The 26,011-nt window shown below is 39.1% G+C and overlaps 1 protein-coding gene across 1 annotated transcript; it reads right to left on the bottom strand.

The window, feature by feature from the left end:
* Nucleotides 1-294: 294 nt before the first annotated feature.
* On the bottom strand, nucleotides 295-26,011 carry LOC129941238 (uncharacterized). The gene is made up of 4 exons (XM_056049856.1): nucleotides 25,218-26,011; nucleotides 11,203-15,573; nucleotides 8,252-11,134; nucleotides 295-1,289 (listed from the first exon to the last, which is right to left on the bottom strand). The coding sequence occupies exons 2-3, from the start codon at nucleotides 15,555-15,557 to the stop codon at nucleotides 8,284-8,286; spliced, it is 7,206 nt and encodes a 2,401-aa protein (XP_055905831.1). The 5' UTR covers nucleotides 15,558-15,573; nucleotides 25,218-26,011; the 3' UTR covers nucleotides 295-1,289; nucleotides 8,252-8,283.

The raw sequence follows: 26,011 nt of genomic DNA, 5'->3' as shown, positions 1-26,011 counted from the left end.
AATCAAAGTTCTCAATAAAATTTTGAGTTATAGAGAAATTCGACTTAAGGAAGTTCGCCTTATGGAAGTTCGACTGTAGTTATAAAAATTCTGCAGTGCATATTATAATATGGCCAGAGATTCTAATACCATCTCTAGGCCTTTTTTGTGAACTGAGGTTAAAGGAGGTTTGACACACATGTAATAATTCCCCTTCAGTTAAAACTAAATTTAAAACTTGCAAGAGAAAGAAGATAGTGAAGCAGAAGCTATGTAATTTACTTCCCAATTAACAGCAAATAGAAAATTCACAAATAGTATTTTTTCTGTATTTTATTGTATTCTTCATTTGTTTTTTTTTTTATTTTTTAATTACTTGTTGTGTAGGGTATATCAGTTTATATTTTCGACATAATCGATTATAGAGAACAAGAACAATTTAACAATACATTAAACTGTTATTATAATTTATTTCTTGTTTAACTATTAGGTTGAAATTGTTTTTTTCTTTTTCTTTTTAAATTTCACAGACATGTTTGAATTTAGTAAAAATTAAGAAAAATAATAAAAAAAACATTTTGTTTTTTTTTATGTGAAAAAGGTAAAATAAAAAATAAAATTTAAGTTCGATTACTATTTTGTGGTCTACTGAAATAATTAATAGAATCACATCCATGTTTATACACCTATTATTATAATTATATTATTTATGTATGAATATCGTACACAACTAAACATAAAAACTAGTTATACATAAATGAGATGTTTTATTAATCATCTCAGTTAAATTTCTTAAACGTCTACTTATACGTTATTATTATTAATATTTATAATGAGCTATTTATTTATTTATTATTTTTAATAATTATAAAGGTAATAACTAATATTGTACATTTAATTTTTAGTTTATAAAGATTTTGAATACATATATACAAGAATAACAAAATTAACTCCTTTTGTTGTTGATTTAAATTTCCTGAAATCACAATAATTGTTGTTTTGTTTTATTAATTCAACTATATTTCCACTAAAAAGTATTCAATGATTTTTGCTTGTTTTGTTATTTTTATGTTTATTTTTGTTTCATATTTATTTTTACGATTATAAACCTCAAGATTATATTACACAATAGTTTAATGATTAATTTATAATTAATAAGCGTATTTCTTAAGTGTGTGTTTTTAAAGATATAAATTTCTTTTTAATGTTAAATGAATTAAGCTTAACACTGGATACATGGTTTACAATTCGATAGCATATTAAGGATCCAAATGCTGTGTTTTCGACATTACTAGTGCTAGTGAAAATATCTGTAAGAAGAAAAGAACAAAAATAGGGTTAGAGTTGATTGTGAAATGTTGTTAATGGGGATGCATACCAAGTTTGCATTGTTTGATAGTATAATTGATCCATGTTTTTTTTTGTTTAAATATTTTGTGTTTGCATAAATTCTATCTTCAAATCACTTTTCAATTCATTTCAAGAGTTTTCTGATTTAATTCACAACTATTTTTAACCATACATTCAAAGAAAGTATGTAATTCGTTACTATTAATATTTAAGATGCGACGTTTTTAGCAAATTCTTTTAATTTTCTTTTTTATTATCTTTAAATGAATTTATTTGGGTCTGACGGAAGGCAAGGTGTTTTGGGCAAAGCCCTATATGTGATTCAAGATAGAGAATTTGCGAGCGACTGTTAAACATGGAGAAGGTAATGTCATTTTATTAGGGTCTACGCTGTGAGTAAATTAATAAATAAATTAGGTGGCGAAATAAATCCTTGAGAACTAGTGCCCAGTGACTGACAACTCTCCAATCATTCCTGTGTGCGATAAATGTTGTCAGTGATGGGGGAACCTGCAGTTTTAAGCCGAATCAGAAAGGCTAATTTAAGAAAGCACTTTTCATGAAAAGAAATTCAATTTCTCGCAAAAGGCAGTACCCGTGAAATAACTTTAGACGGCACAGATGAACCCAAGACCTCTGGCTTGACAGTCCAACACACTAACCATCATGCCACGGGTACTACATGGCTGTAAGTCTTTTTTAATTGAATTCATTGACACATTTATGAACATATGGAAACTTTTGTACAATCTTAAAAGTTCGCAGAGAAACTGAATTTACCAACAACATTTTACTTTTAGTCAGAAAGCAGCTCAGGATACCGACTCTGCTACCGGACCTCAATCCCATTGAATATTTAGGTCACCGAAATTTAGCAGAATAATACCCCCAGTTTCAAAAAAAATGGTCAATTCAAAAGCTTGGCGATTACAGGGTGTGATAATGGCTAAAAATTTTAATCTCCCAATGTCACCACCCTATAACAGTAGATTAGGCACCCCGTGACTGCCAATTTGTTTTTGTGACATCTGTCAAATCTTTTGTTTATTATTCAGTTATTTATGCCAAATCATCAAGGCAAGTTATACGATTAGAGCTGTAGCAAACCGTATGTATTCGTTACTTAGTAACGGGTATTTTAGTTTGTACCGAGTAACGTTTCGGTACTCTAAAATAAATGTCGTTACTTTTATGATCTAGTTACTTTTGTTTAGGTAGTTATTTCATACTAAATGACGCATAACATACCAGCATAGAAAGTGGTATTACACCGTCATAATGTATCCTGTGATAGTGTGCTGTGTTTCGTTTTTCTGTGAACTGTGTGTGTCATATGTGAGTTGTAGTTAACATGTACATATAGCTAAGTAGTTGCGAGTAGTATAAGTTAAGTGTGCGTTTTTATTGTAATGGGTAACGTCTCTTTTCATTTTTCGTATCTGTTGTAGGTTGAAGGATGAGAGATAGACAATGCGGAGTTCAAATTGAAATGAGAAAAATAATTGTAGGCAAAATTTATTTTTACCGCGTTTACAAGGAGAATTGAATCCGAATTGAATCAGGATTTAGCGCCGTATAGACCTGGATCGGATCGAAATAGGATTACTCGATCCGATCCCATAGAAAGAGGTGAATCGAATCGAAAATTTGTTTGTAAACCTGAATTGGGGAATCGAGTTATTGGTGTGTGAGGTCTTGCTTGTGTGCGTGCGATAAGTTTTTTCTATCTTGTTTGTTCTAAGCAAAAATACTCCATTTAAATGAAGTATTTTTGGTTATAAGCTGAATTTAATTTGGCGCTCGTCTTTGTGTTGAGAGCATTGTTTTAAAATTTGAAAATTATTCACGTAGCAGTACGCACACAAATACAACCCAAATGTCATTTCGATTCAATTTGAATTCGATTCCTCGATTCAGTGCCATCATATACCTGGATCGAAATCTCAATTCGATTCGATTCGATTCCTCGATCTCCTCTTGTAACCAGGGTATTTGACAGTTTAGTTTTCTATCTCCCTTTCTCTTATATATGGTATTGATATTATTTTTTTCTTTTTTTGGTGTTGTTGTTATTTGTATGTTTTGTATCATTTACTTATGTTACCGATACTTTGTGTCAGTATTGATATTTTTTGAATTTAGTTACTTTAAACGTCGTTACTTTTTTAGTTAGTGGGAAATCTCGAACTGAATTTAGGTACTTTGGAGTCGTTGTTTTTTAAGTGAAAAATCTCAAATTTAAATTAGTAAGTGCATTCAAATGGAGCGAAAAAGAAGTAAACTTTGGAACTTTTTTAGTCCAATTCAAGACAGTCGTGAACGCGACAAGGTTAAGTGTGATTTGTGCCATTCATGTTATTCTGTTAAAGGTGGTTCAGTTACAAATTTAAAAAAATATTTACTGTCTAAACATCTATCGGCGTATGAATCTATTTCAATCCCAAATGTGCAACCTTCTCCAACGCCTTCTAGAAGTATCCCTATCGAAACGTGCAAAGATGTCAAGAAATTCCAAATATATCAGGTTACGAATGTAATGCAAATGCAAAGCCAATACAATGGAAGTATAATTTGGCTCTTTAAAAGAAAAATTATCAAAAAAGATAAAATGACAAAAATTTAAATACATATTTTTCAATGCAACACATTTAATATCTTTTATTTAAGTTTCTCTCAATATTTACTTCATATTTTCCGCTCACTGTGCTGAGAAAACTAATATCCTTATATCAGCTGCATTCAAATTAACACATGCACAAACTATCTTTGTGTTTATGCACAATTTTAAACAAAAATGCATCATTTGGCTTGTGCTCTTGTGCATCTGAAATATGTACCTAATACACTTTTAACGAAAATACCAATTTCAATGAAAGTAACGAAAGTAACTAGTAACGATACATTTGTACCGAATATTTATACCAAAAGTAACGTATACATACGGGTACTCATTTTAACGTTACTTTGACAGCTCTATATACGATTGAACACTACGTTCAAATGATAAAACTTTATTATCAAAATGAGTGTTCGTGAACGCAAACGTTGCGGGCATTGCGCACATTTTACAGTAGACGTGGCGGCCCTTTATAGTCAACTCTTAAACGTTTGGTGGCCAAATTTAAAACGACCGGTTCAGTAAACAATCAGCCAACATCGGTACGTTCAAGGAACGCAAGATCAGCCGAGAACATCGCCGCGGTGTATAGCAGAACCCGAGGCAGTCTATTCCTCGCCGTGGACAAAAGCTCGGCTTTTCGCAGACTTCAACGTGGCGAATTTTGCGTCGGGACTTGGGCCCCCACCCGTACAAGATCCAACTGACCAAGGAGCTCAAAGGTCATGGCCATAGACAACGCCGTTTGTTCGCTGACCGGGCTTCGAATCGATTGGAAGAGGACCCCATTTTTGACCGAAAAATCATTTTTAGTGACAAGGCGCATTTTTGGATGAATGGCTGTGTTAACAAGCGAAATGGCCGTATATGGAGTGACACAAAACCACTCGAGGTTCACCAAGTGATAATGCATCCTCAAAAAGTTACCTTTTGGTATAGATTTTAGGCCCGTGGCTTTATTGTAATGTACTTTTTCGAAAACGACGTTAGCGAGGCGGTCACTGTCAACAACGATGGTAACTAATTTCTTATGAACCTAGACTACATGTGGTTCCAAATGAATGGCGCTACTTTCTACACAGCAAACGCCACGATTTATATTTTGCATAAACGATTTGATGGTAAAGTTATCTCTCGCAGGGGTGATGTGAATTGGCCACCAAGATTTGACCCCGCTAAACTTTTTCCTGTGGGCTTTCTTAAAGTCGCATTGAAAATTCGACCACTCAAATCCCTGCCACGGTAAGAAACAACAAAAACTTTGATGTCTCAATTTGAAGAGTAACTGTCTATGTATGGGAGACCGTTTCTTTAAAAAAGTGAATAACTTTTTTCTCCATCGTCAGTTTTTATTAAAATTTTGAGTAGTTTCCGCATTTAAAATCTATTTTCTTAATTTTACAACCTTATGCCAACTTGAGCATACATTTAAAAATGTTGATGAGTACCAGTTCTGTAAGAGGTGTGGCCGATTAACTAAGCCAAGTAATTAGAGTTGTAGTACCCGTGGCATGATGGTTGGTGCGTTGGACTGTCATGCAAGAAGTCTTGGGTTCAATCCCTTTCAGTGCCATCTAAAGTTGTTTTCACCTGTACTGTCTCTTGGGAGGAATTGACAAATTCTTCAAGATTAATTCTTACATTACATACTACTCGGCACATAAATGTACAGAGTAGAGAGCACAGCACCTTGAACGACTAGACTATGCAAGGTGATAACAACACAAGACATTAATACAAGACAGAAGAAAAAGAACAACAGATAGAAAGCACACATGACAACAGCACGCGGTAAGTTTCGAGACGGCGGCGGCCCCACATCTGCCTACTAACCACGCTCACTGATGCTTGATTTGGGTAATCGATGGGAACCTATGCTTTATAAGTGACTAAGACGTTGCCAGAATAATTCTTGTCATGAAAGGTAATTTTTCAAATAAGCTGTTCGGATTGGGCTTAAAACTGTATGTCTCCTATATCCCTGACAACAGTACTCGCACACAGGAATGGAAGAGAGTTGTAAGTCACTAGGCCCTGGTGCTTCGTGGACTGTTGCGCTATCTAATTTATTTTTATTTTTCAAAATTTCCTAGTCTCATAAAAATAATAAAAGCCAACGATAATAATAAAATTGGAGAACAGTTGTCTAAACTTATCTGTGAATAATTACACCAGTTTAATTCTAAAACTAGTATGTTTTTAATTTTGTTAATACTCAAGGTTATTCAATTTCTTGATAGCTTTGAATTGGCCATGATGACGATATAGGTCCCATGGCTAACAACACGCAGGCTTAAATCAGATGTGTCATTCACTGCAATCAAATGGAGAGGTGGCTTACTTAAGCATTACCACAAATAAGACCAAAGTAATGTGGGAAGTTTTATAGCTCTCGATGGCGGAACGGACCAGGATGTTAACAGTAGAATAAACAAAGCCCGTATTGCATTTGGAAACCTTTCTACTGTGTGGAACTCTAGCAAAATATCGCTACGCACTAAGTTGAAACTCTTCGAATCCAACGTCAAATCAGTGCTGTTATATGCTTCAGAAACATGGAAATGCTCTGCCAACATCTCTAGCAGACTAAAAGCTTTCGTTTACCGTTGTCTGCGCTCTATTCTGAAGATCCGGTGAACCATTTCTAACGCTTTTACGTAGACATCATGCAATGGAAATGGCATTGGATAGGCCATACACCGAGGAAACCAGACGACAATATAGCAAAACAATCCGTCCAATGGAATCCTCAGGGTAATAGTCGCGTTGGAAGACCAAAGACAACTTGGAGGTCATCAGTTTTGAAGGGGCTCGGTCTCAAGGTATTCAATCGTGGCCACAGCTGAGGTCAGTTGCGGTGAGTCGGGACAGGTGGAAGGATCTTGTTGCTGCCCTATGCTCCAGGAGGAGTTAAAGCGCTGCTGTACTTGCAGCCGGACGGACAACATATATTTGAATGGGCTACATAACATGTATGCACACAGTTTTAGCACGACGAATTCACATTACTTTTTCCTGCCAATCCGTTGCCAGTGTTTCATTATCCCGCCGATTTCCTGCAAACTGCCATTTGACGGCGGTATAACGAAGTATCAAGTAACACTTTTCAATGCTTATTCGTATTATGGTAATATTTGTATAATTTTCAAAAACAATATTCAGATCCTCTGAGATCTTTGTGGTAGAGTTAAAACCTCACTGAGAGGTATTGGTATTTTGATGGTTTTGTTGACTATTATCGGTTGTTGGGGTTGACGATTGGTGATACTTGGCAATTGGCAGAAGACAGTGAATTACTATCTTTGATAACTTAGACGAGGGTTGGTTTTTTTCGGTTCGTGATTTGTGTTGACTTTCGTCGGTTGGTGGGATTATCAACTATAATAGGATGCTGATGCCTACGCTGACGACCGAGGCTAGCAAAAAGTATCTTGGGGAGAGTTTGCATGAGAGTGAGCATTTTTTTATATCGTAGTTTGTTTCCCTATAGTTTCTTTTCATAGTTTTGTATTTATACTCAAAAACTTTTCAAGTTTAATACAAACAAAAAATATTGTTTCTTCACAATGTCTCCTTTACACACCCTTAGCGGTTTGAACCCCGAGAAAGGGACTTTAAAACTTATTAAAAAAAATGTTTAGCTTTGATGTCTGCCTGTCGATTTGCTTTTTCCAATGATACATAAATGCGCTAAATGTTTCGTAACTGATTGTTCCAACACATACCAAACTATATAACAATCAATTCAGACGAGGTTTCTAAAACTTTACAAACACACCAAACAACCAAAACTAAGACACTTTTTTAGATAAAGTACCAAACTTACTTTACCGTTTTTCTCATTCGAGTTTTTAAACAGACAGTACAACGACAAACGAAAATACAATGGGGAAAAAGGTAGTCAACCCCCTTTAAAGTCGTTGGCATTGGATGGCATAAACTTATATTAAAAATAATCATCATATAATATAAATGATTGTGCTCATAAGGAAAGTTTGATACTTTCCATTATACTCCGATAGAAATGTTTAGCTCAAAAACCTGTTTGCGAAATTTAAATAAGAAATACGTACGCCAACCTTATCAAGTTGTGCATATAAACTTACATGGAAACTAGGATCGATAATTAAAGATAACTAACAATTCTTAATTCTTCTATTGAATCTAATTCAGGGCAAGCTTGAAAATAACAAAAAACAATTCCTACAACTAAGGGAGTGTCTGAACCATTTGCAACTTGTTTTTATAATAAATACAAATATTTTTAAGTCTTATTAAATAAATACGAATAATTTTTTAACTCACCTTGAAATGTATCTGAATTTTGATGCTCCACATTATGACAATTGCGGATAAAGTTCATTGGAGTACTTGGGTCGGCATTCAGCGCAGAACCATTTGCCTTGGGGGGCAACCATTATGCCCACACATTCAAAGTGGAACCATTCGATTAAGCAGTTCTCTCCGTCGCAGGCAATCATCTCACTAACTTCATCATAGGGACACCGACAATAGCAATAGACACTCTCTCCATCTCGTGGCTGCCTGGCACCAGCTGGTGGTGCTATTGGATAGCGTATGTTGTTGCGCTTGAAATACTGAATGGTTGCAAAATCCGGATTGGGTAGCAATGCTGGGGGTATCTTTTGATTGAACATCGATGCTTGAGGTGGCGGAGGTGGTGGAGGTTCTACAATAACTGCAGGAGCAGCAGGAGCTGGATTCCATTTTGGAATTATTGATGCCGCTGGTACAACAGTGTTGGCAGCCGGAAGTTCTAAGTCATCATCGCTGCTGTCACTGTCGTCCGATTCATCTCGACTTGAAGAAAATGAGTGATGAGATGGAATCGGTGGTGGTGGGGGTGGAGGCAAGGTAACTGCTACATCAGCAGGCTTATTTAATTTCGGGGGCCGAATTTTCAACGTGGGTATGGGTGGCAATCGATGTACTTTCTTTTTCAAACTTAATGTTTTCTGATGAACTCGCTTTTTTATTTGCCCTTTTTGGCCAGCTGGGGTCTTCGGAGTGCGGGGCTGTTTGTTGAGGAGTATACTTTTTGAGGGAGCTGGAAGGTCCTCTTTCCTCCAAGTCAATTGCGGTGGTGGTTGAGGTTTAAATGTTCTAGTTCCGATCACTAAAGGAGTACCGGGGACATTTTCATCGTCACTTGTGTAGCCGTAGAATTTGTTTGGACGTCGTGCACGTTGTGAGCGCTTAAGCGAGCTGTCCGCATCCGAACAACTGCTTCCCTCACTCATTCTGGTATGGAAGAATGGAACAGGCTTGACCGTGTGGTTTTGCATTATCGGTGTAGACATTGGCTGTTGGGCCACCGGCGGCTCTGCGACTCCAGGTGATGCTATCAAATCATATGGCGGCACCAAATCTACTTCAGGAACTTGCATTGCCGTTGGGTGGTGAATGACTGGCTCCTTGCTAAGAATCTCCACTTTATTGATTGACAAATTGAGCTTGATGGGTGGAACCGCCTGGGACTTGCAGGTCGACTTCCGCTCGCGTTTCTTCTTCTTGAGCTTAACCTTTTTCTCCTTGACCATTTCCTCTGGAAGTGAAGGTGTTGATGGACGACTGTTCTCCATGATATCAAAATTATGCGATGGACTGAGACGCATCTGTTCCTGCAGCTGCAGACGTTTTTCTGCTAACATCTCAGATGCAAGTTTCTGAGGATGTTCGTCATAGAACTCCTCGTCTGTTTCTGATTCAGCTGTCTCTAAGTCAGTCTCGATGAAAACAGGCTCCGCCTTCTCATTAACGATAACTGGAACAACCGGCTCCTTTTCGTCAACCCCACCAACGTCCACGTTCTCGGATATACTTATCTTCTGAGAGGATTCACTCTTTAATCGGCTTCTATCGGCTCTCTCCTCCCTCTTCTTGGCTATTCGACGACGGCCTTCCGAAGTGGAACTATCGCTATCTTCCGAACTAGAACTGCTGCCCGATCCACTGCTGCTACTCGAGCAACTACAATTTGTCTTGCACGAACAACTTGAGCGGGAACTTGAATCCGAACTGGAACCACTCGAAGACGAATGACTGCCGGTAGACTTTCGTTTCTTCTTGGTCGGGGAAATTGATTCTTTGCGTTCCATTACATCGTGTACCCTACTTTCAGAGTCCGAATTGATATCATCTTCGGCTGGGTCCTTCGAATCTTCTGGAAGCTCCGCACTGCGGTCTTCGGTTACAATTCGCGGCCGTATCTTATACATTGCGCAATAATCGTGATCAGACGAGGCAACATGTAGAATTGGCGTTGGATAGTCACTGTCAGTGAATGATTGGACATCGTCGTCTTCTTCTTTCTTCGCCTGCTGGCTGGCTTGAAACGATTTGAAATTCTCCCAAATGTCCATGATTTTTTCTGCATCCTTGTCATCAACTGCCTCCGATTTTTCTTCATCTTTGTCTTCTTCGGAGGGGGGTGAGAGCATGACATTTGGCACCAGGGAATTCTTTTCATCAGTCTTAGGAGGTCTTTCAACGTCCGATTCGCCACTGCTGTCGCTCTCCGAGAGATTCGGTGCTATCAAATTAAGATCCTCTAAGCTTTCCTTATTGCGACTCTTCTTCTTCTTTCGCTTTAAGCCAATCTCTGGCTTTTCAACTTCAACTGTTTTGCCATCAGACTTGTTCTCCTCTTCTTGTTTGACATCTTCAGCCGGTTCAACAGGCGCAGGTTTCTCCTCTTGTGGGGCAGGCTCCTCTACTTCTGCTTTCACTTCGGACTCTTGCTGCTCTTTTTTATCTTCTCGTGTATCCTCTTCTTTTTCTACTTTCTCCTCTTCTTCGGCCTTAACTTCAGGCGGTGGAGCATGGATTGCGCTGTGTTTGAGAAGCAGTTTCCTCGATACAAATTTCTCCTCGCAATTGTCTTCGGTACAAGGGTAACGAAAATCGCCGGTATGCTCTCGTTGATGAACTTTCAAATAAGTTGCCTTGGAGAAACACAAACTGCAAACATCACATGTAAACGATGTAGGAGGCACACAAAAGTGGTACACATGACGCCAGCGTTTTTGGAGGCATCGCTTGCAAATGATACTCTCAGTTCCGTGTTTCCAAAACAGATGCTTTGTAATGTCCATTTTATTGCGATACGCAATTCCACAGCGGTAACACAAGTGATGAAGTTTATGCTTCCACACGTGGCTTGAAAGTCTAAAAACAAAGTAAAAACAAATGTTAAGAAAACTTTTTTTAAATCTATGCACAATTGATAAACATACTTAGCCTGAACGTGGCAATCCTCCAAACAGATGTCACATGCAAAGTGCTTCTTCCTGAGATGCACCATCAGTCGGAACGGTGAGGGTATTTTGTCGATGTCACACAAACAACACCGGAATTTGATGTCAAACGTGGTTACCTTGTTCGGCGCACCCGGACAAATGTGACACAAAATTTCACTGAAACTGAAGAAATTCGCCCGACACATGAAGCATAGAATGGCTGTCTTGAGATGCATCTTTCTGTTGTGCAAATAGAGGTCCTTATGCATTCTCGTTGAGAACCTGCACTGAAAACACTCAAAAATCCTCTCATTGAACACACCGACGACAGTTGTATTCTCTTTGGGAGGCAAAGTGGAGTAACTGTCTAAATTAAAATAATGCTCCTCCAATTCGGGAAGGAAGCTCTTCAGCTTTGACACAATTGTCGATGGCAGGAGCTCTTCAGCTGTGATCGAGTCAACGGTAGCAGAAAAACGATGCTGAGCCAGCAGATGCAGGACCAAGCTATGGCCACAAACTGCTATGCGCCTCGCATGATTACAATACAGACATAAAGAATACACGGCCTTAACACACAAACGAACAAATTCGATTATTTCGAATTTTTCAATCGGCCTGTCAAGCAAGAGATCGGTGATTACAACATCCTCGTTGGCTACTTCGATTCCATCGGCTGGTGGGATGTGTTCTTTTACCACTTCGATTTCCTCGTCCTCGTCGTCGTCGATGTCCTGTGTGGGTTGACTTCTGGGTTCTTCGGACGTCGCAGTTTCATCAAGTTTCTTCTCTGCTTCAGCAGTTATGGGACTGAAGTCCATGACTTGCAACGGAGACGAGTTTGGAGGTGTTTGCTTTGACTTCTCCTCGATGTCCATTGTAGATTCCTCTTGATTTTGAATATTCTCAATGTCCAGTTCGGAGGAGCTGTTCATTTTGTCTGTTTCAGGAGAATGCTCCTTCGCATGTTCGCATTCCTTCTCCATGTTTTCGATGTTTTCACGTTCAGAGACAGCTTGTATGACTGCTGGACTATCTTCCGGTTGATATAAAGGTGATGGCCACGCAGAATTAGGCGTTGGAGGCGGAGTGGGTGAGTACATCCCACGTTCCGGAGTTGTCCAACTTACTGTTTCATTCAGAACTACGTTATTACTGGCATTAGAGTTTTCATGTTCTGAAGTACACTCGAGCGAAGGGGCGGCGGGTTCCTCAGGTTCTTCGGGTACCTCAGGTTCCTCAATTTCCTCAGGTTCTTCCGATTCATGCTGCGGTTCATCTGGTTCTTGAATGGAATCTTGAACTTTTTCCATTGATGAGTCTTCAGCTTGAGTGGGTTCGATTGGTGAAACTTCATCCTGGATTGGTTCTTCCATTGGCAAAACTTCAGCATCATCTTGTTCCGTAGCAGGAACTTCAGCTGAGTGACTTTCATTTGAATGGTCTATGACATTTGGCGGTGACGTTCTCATCATCCTCTCTTTTGTTTTTCGAATTTCACTCTGAGTTCTTTCGATTGCTTTAAGTATTCTATCTAATTTCGAATCAAGTTCAGCTCCATCTTCGTGGTTACTATCCTTTTCGTCCGCTGAACTCGAATTGTTGTCCTCTGGACGACGCTCCGTTCTATTTTTCTCCTCAGTCATAGGCGACTGCGAAGTTTGCAGCTCTTCTCGCCCTCCTTCGTAGCTCCCGTCCTCATGGTCCTGATCTTCGTCCTCGTTGCTGTCTGTTGATGACATCTCCATATAGACTGCCTTTTGAAACTCTTTTGGCACGCAGAGTTTTATCTTCGGAACAATTAGAGGCTTCGGTTCAGGTATAGCCTCAGGTACTCTGTCTGGCGGTAGTGTTGATTTTACCTCGGCAGTTTTTTGGATCGCTTCCTGTCGTTCTCGCTCGTCCAAAGCCTTGAATGGGTTCACGGTTGGCATCTGATTAAAGTGGCTGTTAGAACTGCAAGTTTCATCAATCACCATGTTAGTACTATCATCGGAATGATAATTAAAGTCATCTGGGGGTTGCTTTGTTCCTGCATATCCAAGACCACCCGCTGGGGCAGGCGGTTCGGAGTAACCGTTTTGTTTAGAAAACTCAAGGGGATTTGGCATCGCCTGCAGAGACAGTGGTAACGTTGGGAATACCATCTGGCTGCTGTTGTTGTTGTTGTTATTGTTCAATCTGTTGTCGTTTGGTAGTCCAGGTGACGAAAATGCTGACATTTTTCTGGACATTTTAGAAATTTTATTGTTTGTTTTGGATGCCGCCGCGGGTTGATGAACAGGTGGAGGTGCTTCTATTGTTTTTGTCTTTCTCTTTGTCTTCTGTCGTTTCTCTGGGTTAGCCTTGCAGTTGCTCAGATGTCGTCCCTTTTGGCCACACAAAGTACACGGCTGAATGTACTCTGTACAAACGTGGTCCGAGAATCGTTCATGCTCAGAGAAAACATGTTGACATGTGCAACACATTAGGAAACGCGAGTTACCATCAACTTTGGACACACTTCGAAGTTTCTCCTCAGAATTGAAGTGGTTCTGTTCGAGATCGTGTTTGATTTCCAAATGCAGCGAAAGCTTTTCCGCCGTGGGGAACAATCGGATGCAGTAAAGACAAACATGTCGATTGTGGATCTCGCGAATGTGCAGGAAAAGATTCCAGTTCTCGTGATAGGTACCGCAGGATGAACAAAGGTAGAAACGTTTCTTCGTCGTCGTAGTCGTTGGTGCCAGTGAAGTTGATAGTTCAACTGGTCCAGGAGGGTTAGGGAGGGCAACAGTCTTATCTTTCCCATTTGCTAATGGTGCCTCGGGGGTCGCTGAGCTTGGGGGTAGGAGTCTTTTGGGATTTTCCGCGAACAGGCAAGACTTGTGATGATCTCGCAACTGGGAAAAGCTCTCGAACACAGCACTTCTACATTTGAAACATTCAAAGTTTAACTTAGGAGGGGGAAGGCTTTTACCAGTTGGTGTAGTATACAGGTCATATGAACCAATTGCCTGCTTTGATTCCGTAACAGCGGCGATTGGAGCAACTTGTGTACAAGAATCTGACAACTGTTTTGCAACCAATGTAGATATTTCTGTTTCCATTGCAGTTGGCTGTACATTATTACTCATGTAGATGGGATATGGCCCGTAGGCTGGTGGCGATCTAAATTTAGCAGGTTCAGGAGCCACAGTGCTTTGAACTCCGAAATATGATTGGTATGGAGGTGGTGGCTTCTCTTTAAGACTTCCATTGTTAGGTTCTTGATTATTCACATGAATTTGCTGCGGGAACATAGGAGGAGGAACATTTTCTTCAATAAATTTAATTTGATACTGAGGATTTGTTGAATTTGTTTTCACCAGAAGTGGTTCCTCTTTGGGAACAATCATTGCTTCTTTACTCTTTCCCCAAAAAAATGCCGACCGTTCGGGATTCTCGGCATTAATTGAGTTCGTTTGTCCTTCAGCTTCCAAAGGAATTTCCTGCCGTTGATCGTCGTCTTTCGCTGGGCTCATGTTTGCGTTATCCAAATGGATATACTTGTATTGATGTGACTCATTGTCACTGCTGCTCAGTTTTCTCTTCAAAGATTTTGATTGATTAATCTTTTCAGAGTCAGGCAGATTATTTTCTTGTGAGCTCGTTGGAGGTTGTTCCTCTGCCAATGGGTGATCTATTACTAGGTTATGTGATGATGCTGATGAAGTAGTTGACGAACAAGTATCCTCGTCGTTCAACGAGAGTGAATGATTTCCATTTAACTTAAGAATTGGGGCTTGGATAATTTTGAAGTCATTTTCAATTTCGGCATCTTTTTCCTCGAGAGCTGGTTCTTTAAGTGTTGGGAGATATTCATTATTCGTCAAATTTGTTTCTTCGTTTTCTATGTGTTGTTGTGTTTCGTCTTGTTGCATGTCTTCTGTTGTCGTTTCAGTTTTCAATTCTTGCTCGTCATTTTGAGGATCTGCTATACTAAGGTGTTGTTCCGAATCTTCTTCATCTGATAAGCTGCTTTCTAAATGAGGCGGACTACTGGTTTCTTTACTGGTAGTTTGATTAAGCTTTTCTTCTTCTTCTTCTTCGTCTATTGAAGGAATGGCGGGCTCAATATCATTTGTGGATTCTTGTGATTCTAATGCTTCCGCAGGTTCTCTTGAATCCGGCGTTTTTATAGAATGCTGAGAATGTTCAATTTCTTCCACGGTTGTTTTCGATTCTAACGTTTCCGTAAGAAGTTGTGAGTCCATGGCTTCGATAGAGTTTTTTGATTCCGAAGCTTCCATTGAATTGTGTGATTCGGATGCTTCCGCTGAATTTTGTGATTCAGACATTTCCATTGAATTTTGTGATTCGGACGTTTCCATGTTGAATGATATTTAGCTGAAAATATAAATTTTGTTAATTCTTTTAAAAAAACTGTTTGGGTCATTTTTTCAACAAAAAGGAATAAATAAAAATGTTGGCAAATTGTGATTGAATTTCTATTTCTCTCCTAAAGCTTGTTTACTTCTTCATCTTTGAAGGAAAAAAGTTGTATACTATTTTTCCAGTAAAATGTTTGTTCAGCTTTAGGAATTTGTATAGAAAATTGTGTTGTGCCAGATCTAGGAGCAATCAGTATCACCAATATGTGAAATTCATGTTTCTATCTTCATTTTTAGAGACTTCATAAATTCTACATTCGTGTAACATCGAAAAATATTAATATCTAGTTATTCAATTGCTTTAAAATTAGTGATTTACAACTCCTAAGCAAGAGCCTTATTTTGACCAGACAATGAATAGGGTGATTATGTTGACAAAGTGGAACCCTTTGCCAAACACTTCAAAGGCAAATTTACCCCCAAACCATGCGTCTAGCCCACTTTTCATTGACGAAGTGGAAGAGTCCATCCAACAAACTCTGATTCCCACTTCAGAGAGAAGTGTGTTCAATGAAACTAACTTGGCATACATACTTGAGCACTGTGAAATGATAGACCACTGCAAACCAAAGATGTCAACAGGGCCGGATTGGGTTTCAAACTTTATCCTGAAGAGGCTCCCGCAAGTAGTGTTTGTTTTCCTGACAATCGTCTTTAACAACTGCCTCAACAATGACTACTTTCTCCAAAAATGGAGAACTGATAAGATCTTGGCAAGAAGAAGATCCGAAGTACGTTTCTAACTAAAGACCCGTATCTCTCCTGAGCAACATCAGCAAACTCCTGGAGGAACTTACTCGTATATTAAGGAAACTGAAAAAATTCTGCTGTGAAAACAGTATAATTCCTAACATGCAGTTTGGTTTTCGGGAAAAACACTCGACGCTGCATCCTTTAATGAAGTTTCAACACGACATCACCATAGCTCTTAATAGCCATCGTGTCACCGTTGGATGCTTTCTGGACGTTGAGAAAGCATTTGATAGCGTATGGATTGAAGGCCTCATCCATAAACTTCACATGCTGGGCTTTCCAATCGTACTAATAAGAATATTGGAGAAATGCTCATCATCAATAAAGAACATCAGGGCTAGAGTTGTCCAAGAATCGAAGCTCGGCTCGTTTCTATACAGCATCCTGACATCTGACCAACCTACCCCCGTCAACTGCGAGAACCTTCGATACGCCGATGATTCCTTGACCTACTGCTCCTCAATGCTACCACATATAGCTGTGAAGAAAGTAGAAGCTCACATCCACCGTCTCTTTGATTTCTACCATAAATTGGATATTAAAATCAAGGCAGCAAAGTGGGAACTCATCTGCTTCAGAATGCAGTTAACTGTCGTCCGTAGAGGTTCCTAAAAGCGACAATATGCAGAAACTTAAAGTTGAAACTCCCAGATGGATCGTCACTTTTAGCCAAGAGGACTGTCCAGTACATGGGAGTTTATTTCCACGAGCTGTTATAGTTTAACCCGTATGACCAGAAAGTTCTTAGGAAAGCCAGCTGGGCCTTTCATCGTGTACATCTATTGATGAAGAAGAACAATGGACTGAGTCAACAGACCAAGATACTGATGTACAAAGAACTGCTGAGACCAGTCATTGAAAACAGCTTTCCCGTTTGGTACACCATCTCCAAAACGGCCATCAAGCATCGAAAAAAAGATCCTAAGAATCTGCACTGGGCTTGTCTTTGACAGGGAGCGTCAAAAACGACAGAATTTATTCTGAAGCGATAATAAATACATTTGACAACTACCTACTACTCTTGGCTAAAAAGCTAGTAGGTAACTCATCAAGCCACCCGAACGAACTAGTAAGAAGGATGACAAGCCAACAGCGACTGCCATAGCCCAGGTACATCAGCGTCATGGACATTATGGATGATAACATAATCCAAGACAACAACGAAGATGCCGTTGTATTCTACTGACCCCCCATCAGCTTACCGACGTGGCTAAACATGCCAACAACAATGTTTGCCTTGAAATTGAAAGCAATATTGCAGCGCTTTGCCGTTGCGTAATCGCAAATATGGGTCCTTACTTAAGGGTCCGACTGTAAGTGTTCAATAAAAAAAGCCATTATTTGGATGATTCGTTTTTAAAAAATGAAGTGTGCAATGATAAAGTAACATGATGTTTATTTATATTTAATTTTAAGGTTGCAAATATTCCCCTTTACATATTAAAAGGTATTTCTTGAATCAGGCTAGAATAACGTTTTCTTAAAAAGAAATAAGCTTAAAATCTCCGTAATTTGTTATATTGGTTTGTCAAAAATTGATATCCGAAATATCTTCAATTTTCCGACTCAAATTAAAAGAGTTAAATCTTAGTTAATGAAAACATAAGCAAGGAAAATTCAGCTTTTGGGTAGCTGTAAATTAATAAAGAAACGCTTTAGTAGATAGAACTGGAATTCCATGCAATCACCACTATCACAGGATCTTTCGGGGACGATTCCTACTACAAAAGGCAAAAAAGAACTATCATAGCCTTTCATATCATTTCTAAAATCTAAAAGATTTTTGTATTCGTGTTTTAGCTTTCGGAGGTCCGAGAATAAAATTTGTTGGATTAGATTCCTCAATTATTCAAATAGAAAGAAAGGAATACAAAGCTTGTTTTACTAAATAATTCTGTTTGATATCTTATTCTCCTGCTGTGTCAAACCTTAATTGGAAATATAAGCTGGCCAATTCCCACCCAAATCGAGACTAGTGGTAAACATCTACTACTCATACATTTCGTAAACATTTTTTTTAGGAAGGGGGGTTAGGGTTAAAGTGGCGGCTGTCCGTGACAGAGTAGGACAAACTTAGGCCAGTTTAATGCCCCATTGTAAAACCACATGAACCTTGTTTCTTTGTTCTAAGCTCAAACAAGCTTAAGATCCATACGAAACGTGAGATGATTATGTTAACGAGGACTTCCCGCCAATTTATCGTAAGCGATAAAATAAGTTTTATCGTAAACGACAATTGCTGATCCTTGATACAACTTGTACTCATAGTCAGTATTGGAAATTATTAATTATGTTTAAGTTAAGACATATCAATAGCCTTCAAGACTCAAGATGTGTTACTGGCAAATTTTAATACTTAAGTTTTCTTTTTTATTGAAAATGTCGCTTACGATAAAATGGCTGCAAGGGCACCTTGATCGCTTTAAATTTAGTATAGGCCAGATGTTTTTTGTGACCTGACAAGTGGTGAAGTTATTCCACCAGATGTTTGCCTCCTTCGTAGCGCACCATTAGCCAAACGTGCTACAGTATGTTGTACTGTACCATTCTTGGCCAGTCCATCTGCCTACAGTTTAATAGAATGTATCTATGGCGCGGAACCCAGCAAAGGTAAATATTAAACTGCAGTGCCATCTCCATTGAAAACGATCGACAGTTATGGACGGTTATAGAGTTTGTAGAGACAGTGTCCAGTGATTTGATAGCAGCCTGACTATCTGAGAAAATACGGATATTAGATGTTGATATCACGTTTTCTTTAAGCCAGGACAAGACTTCTTTCATCGCCAAATGTTCTGCCTGGAACACGCTACAATGATTGGGAAGGCGGAATGAGAGACTTAATTTCAGTCTTTCAGAGTACAGACCTCCACCAACCCCTTCTTTTTGAACCATCATTTCTTTTTGAACCATCTGTATAAAAATAGAATGACCCATCTTCCAGCAATGTCCTATCCTCCCAAAAGAATCTGCGAGGTATAGAAATCTCGAAATTTCGAAGCCATAGTTTATAGAGCCATTTGTCAAGGCTAGATAAGCAAAGGATTCTTTATTGAGTACCACAATGGCACTCCTATAAAGAACCTTCACTTCCTCTAGCTTGGCTATCTTCCAGTTATTCGTCGGAAGGAGTGGGTTACGAACTTTGACCATCTCGAGAATGTCCTCGATACCAGCAGATTCGATTGGAATCCAAATGAGGACTTTAGGTCTGCTAGGAATGTCTTCCTAGGCGACAACCTCGGGCTTCGCACCTGGCCAAACTTCACCTAATCGGCTAAAAGCTAGCTTGTATAAGTCACAATACCTCTGGCCACAAACCATGAATTTGACATGACCCTGATGCCAACACCCATCGCATATGGAAGGAAGTGGTCCTGAAAGCTCTCTCAAAATGCTTAACCCTAGAAAGATAATCTACGTCTGCGGGACGTATGGGGCGGGGAAAAATTGTTATATCTTTTCAATTATAAGCCGTATTACATTAGTTTTTTATATTTGCTCAGGACTAGGTCATAGCTTGCATGGTGCATCTTAAAATTCACGCTGAAGATGCATTAGGGCCAGTAATGATTATGTTATACGTCTGGGAGACGTATGATTATCTTTTATGAAACTTTTGTGCACTGAACAAAAGTATGTGGGGATACAAATTTTTTTCTCAAAAATTACTAAAACTATTTTTTATAGTTAGCTTACCCCTCAATGAACTAATTTACCAAATATTAAGACTTAAAGTCAACTTCTTTAAAAAATAAAGAATGTTGTTCGTTCTGTTTTCAAAGGTGGTTCAGATTTTTTATAAATTTTGCTCAAATTTTACTTCTTTTGTACTTAATTATTGATTCATTTTACTTAAAATAACCCAAATAAAATGAATTAAAATACAAAATAATAATGAAAAATCAATTGTCATCTTTAAACGCGCTTAATAAGTGCCACACGTCTCTAAGACGTATGATTATCTTTCACGCACTAAAAAATATGATTATCTTTCTAGGGTTAAAAAGCCACCCGACAACTTAACCTTGACCAGCTGTCAACGATCAGCCGATATTGTACCATCATCATCTCTGTCAATGACCGCAACCACAACTTTGCCCTTCGTGACGTCACTGAAACTGACTTGTTTCTTGATGGGATAGAGGGGAGTGCTTATGCTGTGCACACGAGGCCGTTTTGGTGTCGGTATGGCCCCCTAAAAAAACCTTTCACGTTTAGACTTAGAGTCTTTATTGGTTCCTGTTGCAGCAAGAACGCTGTTAGCCCATTGGACGCGAGCGATTTGCTGCGGTGTCCTTTCAGCCCCCAATGATGCACCAGAGGCCTTTAGGATTTTCGCCGCTTGTCGCCTTTGTATATGTATATAGGCTTTTTTAGAGTTTCCCCTCTCCATTTCTGGATGTACTCTCATTAGTAGTGGTAAGGCCATTATTCACAACCCTGTCACTGCTGGAATTATTTATCGCTACCTTCCTGCTCTCATTGCTACCAACAGCAGAGGAGGGTCCATGGATTGCCACTACTTTCTTCTCTGTGTTGGCCGCAGGAGAACGTCAACAGGCTTTGACGCTAAACTGCCGCCCAATCTTGAAGAGATACTGGTCTCATCATTCTTTTCATTTTTGTTTTTGTTCCTCTTTTAGTCCCACGAGTGGCCAAGAAAAGAGGTCCGCCTGTACAGAGATTCGAAAATACAGGTAATCCGGAGGTCGCCAGGTATCCGGATACTCCGTTAGAGACTGGGCTATTTTTGAATTGGGCCCCCAGCCAGGCTGATCATCGGCACGGGTCGTTTAACACCTTAGATCCAGCCCAATAAAGATAAGAGGTGGTTGGAGAGAAAGAGATAGCGTGAGGAGTCATTTGACGTTAAGAACATCATTCTGATATGTGAAAAAAAGATTAGGATTCGATAACAACAATTCAGCTAGGTTACCTAGAGTGAGGAGCGCTGTCTAGCTTTTTCGCCATTACAACGTGGGAGGTGGGATGGAAGTTGGTGACATAAACGGCTCATATGCCTTGTTTATGTGGGAAGGGTTAATGATTCTGGGAAGGTAGACGGATAAGAACGTTCTTTAGTTTCAGGGCTTATCTGGATAAGATTCTCGAGAATCATTGACTTTACCCAGCTTCTACAACTCGACAAGTTCGACGTTCAGAGTAGGACTGTAGCTGAGGCTAAAGTTCAGATAACATTTATTTCGTAGTAAACGAAATACAGTGAATTTTAGTTTTACAAATTTAGGTCTTAGCATAGCGGGCCAGGTGTTACTTACGCTCAGGTTAGGTTAAAGTGGCTGTCCATGATGGAATCGGACACACTTAGGCCAGTTTAATGGGCCATTGTGATAACACATGAATCTTGAGGCTTCCTCCCAAACTCAATGGAACCAGTTTGAGTCTCTTACGAAACGTAAGAGGCTGACTATGCTAATATGATTTAGATCGTTAAAGAAGAAGGTGATTCTTGCGTTTTTGAGCTAGAGCAGAGCATGTACAGAGGGTGTGAAGAACTGTTTCCTCCTCTTCCTCGGCCATACAGCTTCTACAAAAGTAATTAGAGTGTGCCCGGTTATTACACCTTTAATAGAGCTTATATGCAATCTGATTAGAGATAGCAAGCACCTTGATCTCTTTAAATCTAGTGTTGGAACACGCTACAATGATTGGGAAGGTGGAATGAGAGACTAAATTTCAGTCCTTAAGAGTACACACCTCCACCAACCCCTTCTTTTGTTTTTGAACCATATGTATAAAAATGGATTAGACAAGTCAAGGAATGCCCGGTCAAAATAGTTTTTAGCCCGATTTTTTTAACGATTTTAGACCAATAAGCTTAACATCTTTTGTGCTTAAAACCTTGGAGCGCATTCTTGATTACCATATAAGAGAAATCCTAGTTGGACGACCTCTCGAAAGCTCTCAGCATGCTTATCTTAAGGGCAAATCTACGGAGACTGCCCTCCATGAGGTTGTGCGTACTGTAGAACAAACAATCCATTATAAAGAAGTTACTCTTGCCACCTTCCTAGACATAGAAGGTGCTTTTAACAACGTCCTTACCGAATCCATAGAGGAATCGCTCGTTAAGTTCGGTGTTGAAGACTTCATTCGAGAATGGATTATTTTCATGTTCAGTGGTAGGAAGATTTGAGCCACTGTAGGCAATACAATCGCAACAGGTGAGGAGCGGAACACCCCAGGGTGGTGTCCTTTCGCCTCTTCTATGGCTTCTGGTCATAGATACAATTCGAGTTGTGGACTAGGAGTTAACCAAAGTAAAACTAAAGTACCGCCCTTCACGCTATCTCGACTCAACGGTCAAATCCTATCATTGTCTTCCAGTGCAAAATATTTGGGAGTTATACTCGACCCTAAACTAAACTGGAATCTAAATATTGAAGTACGGGTTAAGAAGGCATGTGTTGCCTTTTACGCCTGCAGCAAAACTTTCGGCAAAAAGTGGGGACTTCTGTCGAAGATGATTTTATGGACGTACACAGCCGTAGTACGTCCAATTTTAACATATGGTTCGATTGTGTGGTGGCCTGCTCTTAGCAAAGCCTACAATATTGATAACCTAAAGAAGGTTCAGAGAACAGCTTGCGTGGGCACCACAGGGGCCATGCGTAGATGCCCAACGGACGCCTTAAACGTTATTTTGGATCTTCTACCAATCGACCTTTTATTAAATACATAGTTTCCTGCAGCGCCATTAGGCTGAAGGAATCAAACAGCTGGTTGTCAAAACCTTATGGTCACAGCAACACAACGAAATTGATTCCCTCAAATATTATCTTGGTAGACACTGACTACTGCACTCCTACTTTGAGCCTTAGTAAGGGTTTTAAGGTTAATTTCCCATCCAGAGAAGATTGGATCGATAGGTTTCGACACAACCATCTGAACTGACGGCTCAAAGATGGAGTGCGGAGTTGGTTCTGGGATCTTTTCTGAGTCACTAAATGTAGCCAAATCCTTTAGGCTCCCTGACTTTGCTAGCGTTTTTCAGGCTGAACTGCTGGCAATAAGGGAGGCATGTAAGATACTTAAACAAAACCCAAACCAAAACTGAAATTCGGCTATCTTTACAGACAGTCAGGCAGCTGTCAAAGCCATTAACTCAGCCACATCCTCATCTAAATTGGTCCAGCAATGTCGCGATGAACTTGCGAGCCTGAATATTAACCTCGGTGTCACCCTGATCTGGGTTCCGGGCCATAGCGGTACCGTGGGAAATGAACGGGCTTTAGGAGTTCATGCAGAGAAGTTGGGTATCTCTTACAACACCTTCTGCCGTAGTTGTAGTGACCAAAGAGAAAGTAAAACGATAATCCATTTCCTCTGCAAATGTCCTCCTTTGGCAAACACTAGAATGAAATGCTTTGGAAAAGCATTCTTTCACGAACTCGATGAGTTATCTGAGACAAAGATTAGAGACCTAATCTTTTTTCTCAATGCGACAAAATGGCTCTAACATAATCGCTATGAAGCTTCTCTATAAATCTTTCCCTTTCTATCACAGGTCCAACGAGTTTTTGGTATCAAAACGGCGCACTACAGCGCTAATTGGATCACAAGCTAGGTTGCCTTGAGATCGCCATTTCTACCTACCAAGGAATGCCCTATCCTCCCATTAAGATCTGTAAGGTATAGAAATCTGGAATTTTCTGTCTAATTGTTGGATTTGGAGTCTATGTGTTTTGGAATTGATTCTGAATTCTTAAGAATTAGAGTGACCAATGTTGTTAACCAACTGCGACGAAGCTTTGAGGCGAATAACAGAGCTTGCAGTTATTTGTTTGCTAAATATAAAATTCTGTGGAACTAAGGAAGGAAGATTTGATTCTTTTCTTGTTTCCATTCCTAGTACGAATCTTCTCGAACTGGGTCTATACCGAATACCGAACAACTATAAAAGGACTTCAGTTCACTTTATAGACTGGGCACAATGTAGGCATGAAAAACACATGCATTTTGAAACAAATAAATTAAAATTGGAGCTAGTTGCCATGGTATTACCAAGTATATTCTATTTGCTTACTTTAAAAATACAAAGGGAAAATGACAGCTGTCGAACTAATGGCGAGAGTTAAAGTTGTCGTAGGTTGTTGCCTGATAGAAAATAAAATATCACATAGGTAACCGCGAAGGAAAGAATTAAGACTTCATCAGAACGCATCTGTATCACATTATAATTAACTTTTGTATCACTCTTTAAATAGATATGCAGAACTTGTTTGCAAGTCATAAGTTATTGATGAAAATTCTTTCTACATATTATTGTCTTCTGAAAGGCAAACAATAAACAAAACACATTTGCATATAAAACAAGCTTCCAAGTTAATAATGCATAATCAGCTTTGCATGCATTAAATTGCATTATTAACTTTGCTTCAGGTCAGTTCCAGAACTAGATTATGTTAGTTCCACAGAATTTTGTCACAATTATTTACTTCAATCAAAGTCTAATAAAAGAACCCACTCAACTCATCAAAAGAATTGTTATCAAATTTAGCAAATGCTCGCGAAATTAATTTCCTTTTCTTTTTGGAAAATCTATCACTCCTAAAAATTAATCTTCCTTAAAAAAAAACAAAACTTTTGTGTGTTCGTTAAGAGAAATGCAGATAATTTATTTTTCGAAAACGTCTAGTGAAAGGAAAACACGTTTTTTTTTAGCCCGCCCGCCTTTTTCTGCATGAAAACAACTTTTTTTTGTACCTAAACCGAAGGCCATGCGGCGGCGGCAGCGACAGCGGCCAAACAAAGACACAAAATTTGAACTCCACAATAACAAACCAAAAGAAAATTGTCTCTGCAATTAATTCTAACCTTTACCTTTTTTTCCTGAATTAAATCGCTTCCTTCTTTTTCTTCTTCTACTTGCTTTTTCCCAAGAGTTTAGCTTCAGCTTTAGTTGAGTTGACTGCTGGAACCAGAACCAGAGACAGAACCACCCTCTGCACTCTGCAATGAGGAATCTTCGACTGACGGTCGAAAGTCAAATGTCGGCAGCGACTGAGAAGAACTTGCCTCGCCGTCACTGTTGGCACAGAATTTATCCGAGTTTTTTAATGGTGGTGGTGAAATATGAGCGAGATCCGTCGTGCTCGTGGTCGCCGCCGCAGAGTGGCCCAGCCAACGAAAAATGGCGTCATTGGGTGTTGCGCGACCAGCGGAGTCTGAAAATTATAAATTCTTCTTCTTTTAAGTTTCTCGTTTTTCCACGCTTTAATTTCTCAGATAACAAATGATTCTTTATTTTAAACTAACACCACTTTAACAGGAATTCAATAAATTAATTAGTTTTCTTTCCATTTCAAGATGAAAATTAATGAAATTCACTTTTTTTTTTAATTCGTATCACAAATTGGTAGGAGGAAGAAAAATATATTGAAACTTTATCGTGGGTTTTATATTGGCGAAAATTTCGAACGTAAATTAACACATTAAACTTTATCAGTTGGCAATTGAATATATTATCGAACTGTGTAGTTATATTTAATGTAAATTTTAATTGTAGTTTACGATTAAATTTCGCGATAGAATTGCTATTTTATTCAATTGAAATTGCGAGCACAAACAATTCGTGGAATTTTGGCGTTAGCCATTTTTATTTCGTTCAGTAGAGT

This window comes from Eupeodes corollae, chromosome 1 (assembly GCF_945859685.1).
Source record: "Eupeodes corollae chromosome 1, idEupCoro1.1, whole genome shotgun sequence".
NCBI classification, from domain to species: Eukaryota; Metazoa; Arthropoda; class Insecta; order Diptera; family Syrphidae; genus Eupeodes; species Eupeodes corollae.
The sequence above is the reverse complement of the archived record's forward strand: the minus strand, read 5'-3'. Positions and strand labels throughout refer to the sequence as shown.